At 52.9% G+C, this 9,649-nt stretch overlaps 1 protein-coding gene across 1 annotated transcript in view; it reads right to left on the bottom strand.

Annotated features, from left to right (window-relative positions):
* Positions 1 to 13: 13 nt before the first annotated feature.
* The window catches only part of LOC127667399 (protein FAM186A-like), a 29,550-nt gene continuing 19,914 nt past the window's right edge, over positions 14 to 9,649 (bottom strand). The window contains exons 4-6 of the mRNA XM_052160378.1: positions 1,101 to 7,282; positions 127 to 506; positions 14 to 56 (exon numbers count right to left, since the gene is read on the bottom strand). Coding sequence (XP_052016338.1) covers positions 14 to 56; positions 127 to 506; positions 1,101 to 7,282 — 6,605 coding nt within the window. The remainder of the gene's footprint in view (positions 57 to 126; positions 507 to 1,100; positions 7,283 to 9,649) is intronic.

Raw genomic sequence — 9,649 nt, 5'->3', positions numbered from 1 at the left:
TTTCCTAGGCTGGTCATAGGGGGAAATGGGGCTTGAGTAGGAGAAGGTCGTAGTGCCTGCAATGGGATGGAAGCAGGGTGAAAGTCCTTCGATCTTTGAGACAGTCTCTCAGTGGAAGGAACCAACGTGGCAGGCTTTTCCAAAGTAAATGGAGCATGAAGTCCCTGAGCTGGCTGATGGGCAGCAATCCCCAGGGCTTGTGCTTGCTTCGTGGGAACGATGTCTGCTGCCTCTTGAGCCTTTTCTAGTGTGTCTAAACGCTCCCATCTCCAAGCCAGTTCTTCAGTGAGAGCATCTTCTAATGCTGCCACCTGCTCAGAGGTGAGGGTGACAGCTGCTGCCCGAGTTTGTTCGTAGGTGAAAGTGATACCCAAGTTCTGGGCTTTCTCGAGAGTGATGGTGAACAGCAGTGTTCGTGTGAGCTCTGGAGCAAAGCGGCCCTGCAGCGGCAGGGCCTGCCTGGATGTAAGCAGAGGCTTGGCCTCGACAGGTTTGACTGCCTGGGTCTGTTTGGGAGTGAGGGGAAAAGTTCCCAATTTCATGTCCTGTCTCTTTGAAAGTAGGGCTCCAACTGCCTGGGTCTGCTTGGGAGTGAGGGGAAAGGTTCCCAGTTTCGTGTCCTGTCTCTGTGAAAGTAGGGCTCCAACTGCCTGGGACGATTTGGGAGTAAGGGGAGAGATTCCCAATTCTGTCTCCTGTCTCTTTGAAGGTGGAGTTCCAATTACCTGGGACGGTTTGGGAGTGAGGGGAGAGATTCCCAATTCTGTCTCCTGTCTCTTTGAAGGTGGAGTTCCAATTACCTGGGACGGTTTGGGAGTGAGGGGAGAGATTCCCAATTCTGTCTCCTGTCTCTTTGAAGGTGGAGTTCCAATTACCTGGGACGGCTTGGGAGTAAGGGGAGAGATTCCCAATTCTGTCTCCTGTCTCTTTGAAGGTGGAGCTCCAACTGCCTGGGACGACTTGGGAGTAAGGGGAAAGATTCCCAATTCTGTCTCCTGTCTCTTTGAAGGTGGAGCTCCAACTGCCTGGGACGACTTGGGAGTAAGGGGAAAGATTCCCAATTCTGTCTCCTGTCTCTTTGAAGGTAGAGCTCCAATTACCTGGAACGGCTTGGGAGTAAGGGGAGAGATTCCCAATTCTGTCTCCTGTCTCTTTGAAGGTGGAGCTCCAACTGCCTGGGACAGCTTGGGAGTCAGGGGAGAGATTCCCAATTCTGTCTCCTGTCTCTTTGAAGGTGGAGCTCCAACTGCCTGGGACGACTTGGGAGTAGGAAAGATTCCCAATTCTGTCTCCTGTCTCTTTGAAGGTGGAGCTCCAACTGCCTGGGGCAGCTTGAGAGTGAGAGGAGAGATTCCCAATTCTGTCTCCTGTCTCTTTGAAGGTGGAGCTCCAACTGCCTGGGACAGTTGAGTAGTTAGTGGGATTTCAATTGTCTGGGTCTGTTTAGAAGCGACAGCTGGTTTTGGCATTTGGATAGACTCAGAGATAAGTCTTTGGCCTCTCTGGGCTTCAAGTTGCTTCATAGAAAGACTGCTCCTCAGTTCTTCTGCTTGTTTATAGGTTAATGGAACATCCAACTTCTGGAATTTCTTAGGAGAAAGAATACCTTGTGCCTGGGCCTGCTCAGGGGTGAGAGTGAGCCCCAGGGCCTGGGCCTGCTCATGGGTGAGAGTGATTCTGTGTGCCTGGGCCTGTTCAGGGGTGAGAGTGAGCCCCAGGGCCTGGGCCTGCTCAGGGGTCAGACTGGTCCTCTGTACCTTGGCCTGCTCAGGGGTAAAAGTGATCCCCAGAGCCTGGGCCTGCTCAGGGGTCAGACTAATCTTCATTACCTTAGCTTGATTAGCAGTGAGAGTGATTCCCAGCTTCCGGGCCTGCTTTGGGGTGAGATAAATCCCTAAGGGCTGGGTCTCCTTAGGGGGGAAACTGATCCTCAAAGCTTGAACCTGCTCAGGGGTCAGACTTAAACTTCTTTCCTTGTCAGGTTCAGGCGTGGGGCTGGGGATGATTTCCAAGGCTTCAGTCTGCTTAGGGGTAGCAGGTATTCCCAGGTCCTGGGCCTGCTCAGGGGTGAGCGTGATCCCCAGGTCCTCAGCTTGCTGAGGGGTCAGACTGATCTTTTGTGCCCTGGCCTGCTCAACTGTGAGAGTGATCCCCAGGGAGTGGGCCTGCTCAGGGGTCAGACTGATCGCCTGGGCCTGCTCAGGCCTGAGAGTGACTCCCAAAGCCTGGGCTTGCTGAGGGGTGAGATAAATCTTCTGTACCTGAGCCTGCTGAGGGGTGAGAGTGAGCCCCAGAGCTTGGGCCTGCAGGAGATTAAAACTGATCTCCTGTTCTTTGGGAATGAGAGAAACCCCTAGGTCCTGGGCCTGCTCTGGGGTGAGAGTGAGCCCCAGGTCCTCAGCTTGCTGAGGGGTCAGATTAATTTTCTGTGCCCTGGCCTGCTCAACTGTGAGAGTGATCCCCAGGGAGTGGGCCTGCTCAGGGGTCAGAGTGATCTTCAGTGCCTTGGCCTGCTCAGGGCTGAGAGTGACTCCCAGAGCCTGGGCCTGCTGAGGGGTGAGATAAATCTTCTGTACCTGAGCCTGCTGAGGGGTGAGAGTGAGCCCCAGAGCTTGGGCCTGAAGGAGATTAAAACTGATCTCCTGTTTTTTGGGAAGAAGAGAAACCCCTAGGTCCTGGGCCTGCCCAGGGGTGAGAGTGATCCCCAGGTCTTGGGCTTGCTGAGGGGTCAGATTAATTTTCTGTGCGTTGGCCTGCTCAACTGTGAGAGTGATCCCCAGGGAGTGAGCCTGCTCAGGGGTCAGAGTGATGGCCGGTGTCTTGGCCTGCTCAGGACTGAGAGTGATATCTAGCGCCTGGGCCTGCTGAGGGGTGAGATAAATCTTCTGTACCTGAGCCTGCTGAGGGGTGAGAGTGATCCCCAGAGCTTGGGCCTGCTGGGGACTAAAACTGATCTCCTGTTCTTTGGGAATGAGAGAAATCCCCAGGTCCTGGGCCTGCTCAGGGGTGAGCGTGATCCCCAGGGCCTCAGCTTGCTGAGGGGTCAGACTGATCCTTTGTGCCCTGGCCTGCTCAACTGTGAGAATGATCCCCAGGGAGTGGGCCTGCTCAGGGGTCAGACTGATCTTCATTGTCTTGACCTGCTCAGGACTGAGAGTTATTCCTAGAGCCTGGGCCTGCTGAGGGGTGAGATAAATCTTCTGTACCTGAGCCTGCTGAGGGGTGAGAGTGAGCCCCAGAACCTGGGCCTGCTGGGGACTAAGACTGATCTCCCTTTGTTTGGGAATGAGAGAAACCCCTAGGTCCTGGGCCTGCTCTGGGGTGAGCGTGAGCCCCAGGTCCTGGGCCTGCTGACAGGTCAGACTGATCCTTTGTGCCCTGGCCTGCTCAACTGTGATAGCGATCCCCAGGGAGTGGGCCTGCTCAGGGGTCAGAGTGAACTTCAGTGCCTTGGCCTGCTCAGGACTGAGAGTGACTCCCAGAGCCTGGGCCTGCTGAGGGGTGAGATAAATCTTCTGTACCTGAGCCTGTTGAAGGGTGAGAGTGAGCCCCAGAGCTTGGGCCTGCTGGGGACTAAGACTGATCTCCTGTTGTTTAGGAATGAGAGAAAGCCCCAGGACCTGGATCTGTTCAGGGGTGAGCATGGTCGGCTGTGGGGTAGGAGTGATACCCAAGGTTTCTGTCTGCTCAGGGGAAAGAGGGATGGGTTGAGGGGTCAGAGTGATACCCAGGGTCTGGGCCTGCTCAGGAGTTAGAGTGATTGGCTGTTGAGTAGGAGTGATACCCAGGGCCTGGATCTGCTCAGGGGTTAGAGTGATTGGCTGTGGGGTAGGAGCGATACCCAGAGCCTGGGTCTGCTCAGGGATGAGAGTGGTCTGCTGTGGGCTAGGAATGATACCCAGTTCCTGGGCCTGCTCAGGGGCGAGAGTGATCGACTGTGGGGTTGAAGCGATACCCAGGGCCTGGACCTGCTCAGGGGTTAGAGTGATCGGCTGTGGGGTGGGAGTGATACCCAGGGCCTGGGTCTGCTCAGGGCTGAGAGAGGTCCGCTGAGGGGTCAGAGTGATACCCAGGGTCTGGGCCTGTTGAGGGCTCAGACTGACCTGCTCAGCGGTGAGAGTGTGTGCCAGGGCCTGGGCCTGCTCAGGGGTGATAGTGACTGGCCGAGGGGTCAAAGTGATACCCAGGGCCTGGGTCTGCTCAGGGGTGAAAGTGATTGGCTGTGGGGTTGGAGTGATACCCAGGGCCTGGGTCTGCTGAGGGCTCAAATTGACTCTCTGAGTCTTGACCTGCTCAGCAGTGAGAGTGAGTGCTAGGGCCTGGGCCTGCTCAGGGCTGAGAGTAACCGGCTGTGGGGTCGGAGTGACACCCAGGGCCTGGGCCTGCTCAGGGCTGAGAGTGACCGGCTGTGGGGTCGGAGTGACACCCAGGGCCTGGGCCTGCTCAGGGCTGAGAGTGACCGGCTGTGGGGTCGGAGTGACACCCAGGGCCTGGGCCTGCTCAGGGGCGCGAGTGACCGGCTGTGGGGTCAGAGTGACACCCAGGGCCTGGGCCTGCTCTGGGGCGAGAGTGACTGGTTGAGGAGGGGTCAGAGAGAGCCCCAGGGCCTTGGCCTGCTCAGGGGTGAGATTAATTCTTTGTGCTTCAGCCTGCTGAGTGGTGAGGGTGGTTCCCTGGGCCTGGGCCTGCCGAGGGATCAGACTAACCCTCTGTGCCTTGACCTGCTCCGGGGTGAGAGTGATCCCCAGGGCCTTAGCTTGCTGAAGGTTGAGAGTGATTCCCAGGACCTGGGCCTGTTGAGGAGTCAGACTGATTCTCTGTTCTTTGTACTGGTCAGGAGTAAGAGTGACCCCCAGAGCCTGAGCCTGCTCGTGGGTCAGACTGATCCTCGGGGACTTAGTTTGCTCAGGGGTGAGAGTGACACCAAGGGCCTGGGTCTGCTGAGGGGTGAGAGTGATCCTTGGTCCCTTGTATTGCTCAGGAGTGGGAGTGGTTTCTTGTTCCAGGGCCTGCTGGGAGGTGCGAATTCTATCTTTTATTTGGACCTGCTGGATAGGTAGAATTGTTCCTTGGGTATCTGTGACCCCAGATATCTCTTCAGTAGTCACTTTGGAGATCTGCACTGCCTGGGGTTTTTCTGATGTGAGAGACCCCTTTGGAGTCTGTGTCGGCTCTAGAATCTTAGGAACTATCAGCCTAGTCCCCAATTCTTGCTCCTTCCCACGAGTAAGAGGACCACTCAAAGACTGTGCCTGCCCAGGGGTGAGGGATGTCATTGAAAGCTGAGGAGACATCTGAGGGCCTATTATCTGGGCCTGCCCAGGGGTAAGGGATGTCATTGAAAGCTGAGGAGACATCTGAGGGCCTATTATCTGGGCCTGCCCAGGGACACGAATTGGGGGAGGCCTTGCAGAAACAAGGGGGGTCTTGGAAGAGGGGGGAGACAGTTTGGGCTGCTTCTCCTCGGTGGCCCCCATCACAGCAGGCTCCACCTGGAGCCCCTGCACCTGACTTATCTGCGGCTTCGGGGTCTTCGGCCCCCTGGGAGCCAAGTTTATCGAGGATTGGCTGATGGCTCTCCACAGGTCCTGCTGGGCCGGCTCACTCCACTTAGGCTTCTCCACCTCTTCCTCTTCTCTCATGTCCTGAACCAGGTGGGTTTCCGGAACTTTGAATGCTTGTCTCCACACCTCCAGCAACTCCACCTTATCCCTCGCCTTGGGTCTCAGCTCTTCCTTCTGTGCCTGTGCCTCCTCCTGCTGCCTCTCTGTTGTCTTTTTGTATTTGAAGTCACTGTCTATCTCTTCTAAGAGCATCTGTACGAGTTTCTTAATCGCTGGATCTGTGATCTCACTGAGAAGAACTTTGCCAACTCCAGACTTGGGGCCGACTGTCCCCTGCTTAGGAAGTGTCCGTGGCGCCCCCTTTGGCTGTTTCTTGGGCTTCTCTTTAGGTTGGACTTTTCTTTCATCTCTGTAAGTCCTCAAGGCTGTAGTCACGGTTTCCGCCACTTTTTGGAAATATTCCTCCATTTTTGCCTTTATGACGTTTAACTTCTCGACTTCCGCTTTTCCCAGTGATGACTCCTCCTTCTTTATACTCTTTGGATCAAAAACCTTTCCTACATTATTCGTCTTCTCTCTCAAGTAGGCCAGGATGACCCTTTGAAATGATTCTAGACTTCCCTGCTCACTTTCCTCGGGGGTCCCCTTAGGGGCCTTGGGTAGTACTTTACTAGACTGTTTGGGGGAGCCTAACACTTCTTCAGTCTTTGCAGCGATGAGTTTTTTCCACTTTGTCTCCTGTTTTTGTGCCTCTGGGGCACCCTCAGGCTGCACCAGGTCTGCTTCACTCTTGGCTTCTTTCTCTGTTAACTTAAGGGCGGACTCCCTACTCTCTGGCGAGCCTGGGCTGCCTCGAAACAGCTGCTCAGATTTCCCCTTCTTGAGCTGTTCCCACATACTCGATGCTCCTTTGCCTTCTTGGGCCTTCGGTTTACCCGGTTTCTTCTTTCCAAATGCTTTTAGAACAGCAAGTTGACTGGATTTCTTTTCCTCCGTTTCCAGATTGGTGTCTGAGGTCTCAGCTGTCAGCGGCAGGCCTATGAGTTTTCTCTGGTCCTGGGCGGTCTCCACTTTGTCCTCAGGTTGCTGCTTAGCTGCATCCGGGTCCACTTCACTCGCAGATGCGTCCCACACCACTGCGCTGCTTTTGGCCCCCTTCTTCTGGGAGTCATCCACCTTCTCTTCGCTCTCAGCGTCCCTGGCCTCTCTGCTGACGTACGGCACCTGCAGAGGCAGCATAACTACCGTTCTCAAGGACGCAGCCGGGTGCATTATCTGGCGTCCGAGATAATTTTTGATGCGGATAAGTTGGTCACATTTTTCCTCGGCTTCTCTAAGTTTCTGCTGAAGCACCTCGTTCTCCTCGCTGAGCTCTTGGATGACCTGCTGGGAGTGGTCTTTCTCTTTGTCCAACCCTTGATCTTCTTTCATAAACGACTTGGCGACTCGGAAGCTCACGAGCCTCAGCTCCTCGTTGACGGTGCTCAGCGCCTTGGAGAGGTTCAGCAGTGTTGCTGACATGTATTTAATGGCGTTGTTCTCCAGTTTGCTGAACATGGCGGTGCTGATGAGTTCCTGTAGCATGCTCTGGATCTCTGAAACCTTAGCATTCAAGCCGATCTGGTCGCAGATCATCTGATCCGGCCGTAGAGCTTGGGCTGTGGCAGGCCGCTTGATAGCCCGGTCTTTCCAGGCTTTCCAGAGAGTTCCTCTAGCCACTGGAAGAGAAATGTGAAACAAAACGTGAAACAAAACATTGCTGTTGTCGGTCCTCTTTTATGTTGTTCGGTGCCCATGTTAAGCCTAAGGAACCCAGCCCCACTAACAGATGCATACGAGCACTGGATTTTGAGACTGTTGGTATGTAATGAAATATCTATGATCTCACTTTAGCACAGAAAAATAACTAAGTTAATTACAGAAGAGACAAAACTTCTGTGCAGGAGATGTAAAATAGCTTATGTAGGTACCCCAGCCTACAAGGACAGCAGCTGTGCTCCCGTTGCCCGAATTGTAGGCTACAGATAGAGACTTTTCACAGAAGATTACACTCCCCAAAAGAAAGGAAGGAAGTAGTAATATTTTTGTTCTTTTTTTTAAGGCCAGGTCTCCTGGATGGACTGGAACTAGGAATGTAGACCAGGCCTCAAACTCACAGACTAGGATTAAGGGTGCATGTCACAATGGATGTGTGCCACCACGCCTGGCTGTTCTTTGAAGCGGAGCCTTTCCGGAACCTGGTGCTCATCAATCTGTGGCACTGTCTGGCCAGCAAACCCTGGACCTCCATCCAGCCACACTTCCTCCGGTTCTGGGACTACAGATGTTCTTTTTTTTTTTTTTAATTTATTTATTTATGAGGGCCTCAGATCTCATTACCGATGGTTGTGAGCCACCATGTGGTTGCTGGGATTTGAACTCAAGACCTCTGGAAGAGCAGTTAGTGCTCTTAGCCGCTGAGCCATCTCTCCAGCCCCAGATGTTCTTTACCCTAGTGTTTATGTAGATTCTGGGGATCCAAACTTAGGACCTCATGCACATGTGCCCAATGCTTTAATGACAGAGCCTTGACGGAATGTAGTGAAGTGGTTCTTCGTGGGTAGAGGAACATCTTATAATGTACCTGATTGTTTCTTGTTGGGGTCCAGGAATCACCTCACAAACTACACAAACACTTATCTCAGTTAGACAGGGATAGTTTATTGAGCCAAGTATAGGCTTAGATTTTTCAAAGGCCTACTTTTTTGTTGTTGTTTTGGTTTTTTCGAGACAGGGTTTCTCTGCATAGCTCTGGCTGTCCTGGAACTCACTCTGTAGAGTAGGCTGGCCTCGAACTCAGAAATCTACCTGCCTCTGCCTCTGCCTCCCAGAGTGCTGGGATTAAAGGCGTGTGCCACCACCGCCCAGCTCTCAAAGACCTACTTTTAAAGATGGTTCTTAAACACTTTAACCTCCCTTCTAATCACCCACCAGGGGTAGTGGGAAAGAAAGGTTATTAGGATATGGGGAAAGTGGACCTGTTTAGAAATGACTCTTGGGAGCAAATCCCATCTGCACTGTCAGGAAGTCAGCAGTTCAGTTCACTGGTCAGCAGTGGCAGCTTGAGTCACTCACAAACACTTCACGGGTACATCAGCAGTCCAGTTCAGTTGTGTCAGGATAGCAGTTGTGGTGACATGACCTAGCAGGAACAGCCAGACCTCAACCAAATTAGCATGAGTCAGCAGGGGGGACCAGGACCACCAGGGACACCAGAAGTTCTTTGCTATGCCTTTCTCAGTGACTGTTCAAAGACTGGAGACCAAGAAGCCTTGCACAGCTAGCTCTACAAGCAAGCCCCTCTCATAGTCCAGAGTCCTATTTATACTCCCTCCAAATGTCATGTGTCCTCCACCGGTCTTGCCTCAGCACATGAGTCTGACTTAGCAAAACTCAAGTTGAGTTTGGATCAGCTGACACCACTCTACCAATCAGCCCAAGTCCTCAGAAGCACTGAGAAGCCACCAGCACACCACCAGAAGTTTTCTGGTGTGTTTCTCTCTATGGAGTCCTGGCAAATGGAGCTCAACTATGCAACCTAAGGCAGACCAACACGTGTGTTGCTAGCAAAGACACGTGTCCTTTCAAGTGCTTGCTTTAGCAGAACATCCTTTCACCTGTGTCTGCTTCAGCAAAACATTGCGTCACAAGTCTGCCTTAGCAAAACACCATCCAACACAACTTTCCAAAGAACCCTTAAACTTTCTACTTCATGTACGCCCCAGGACTGATCAACCAGGGTCACAGTCCAGATTCAAAAACTGAACAGTGACCCTGAGCTAAGATCCTACAGGGTTTTTTTTGTTTTTGTTTTGTTTTTTGTTTTCCTACAGGGTTTTTAAGCCGAAAATCTATAAACATCTGTGCCAAGTTATTTCACCAATCAGGATTTAGGGATAGGGGATTTCCTTAGGAACACGCCTTTGTGGTATATTTATCCTGTTCCCATTGGTTGGGGTATTCAGGTATGGCAGGGGACTTGACTTGTCTAACATTAATGTTTTAACTGGCCAACCCGGATGTCAGTTACCCAGGTACACGTCTCT

Source organism: Apodemus sylvaticus, chromosome 17 (genome assembly GCF_947179515.1).
Source record: "Apodemus sylvaticus chromosome 17, mApoSyl1.1, whole genome shotgun sequence".
NCBI classification, from domain to species: Eukaryota; Metazoa; Chordata; class Mammalia; order Rodentia; family Muridae; genus Apodemus; species Apodemus sylvaticus.
The sequence above is the reverse complement of the archived record's forward strand: the minus strand, read 5'-3'. Positions and strand labels throughout refer to the sequence as shown.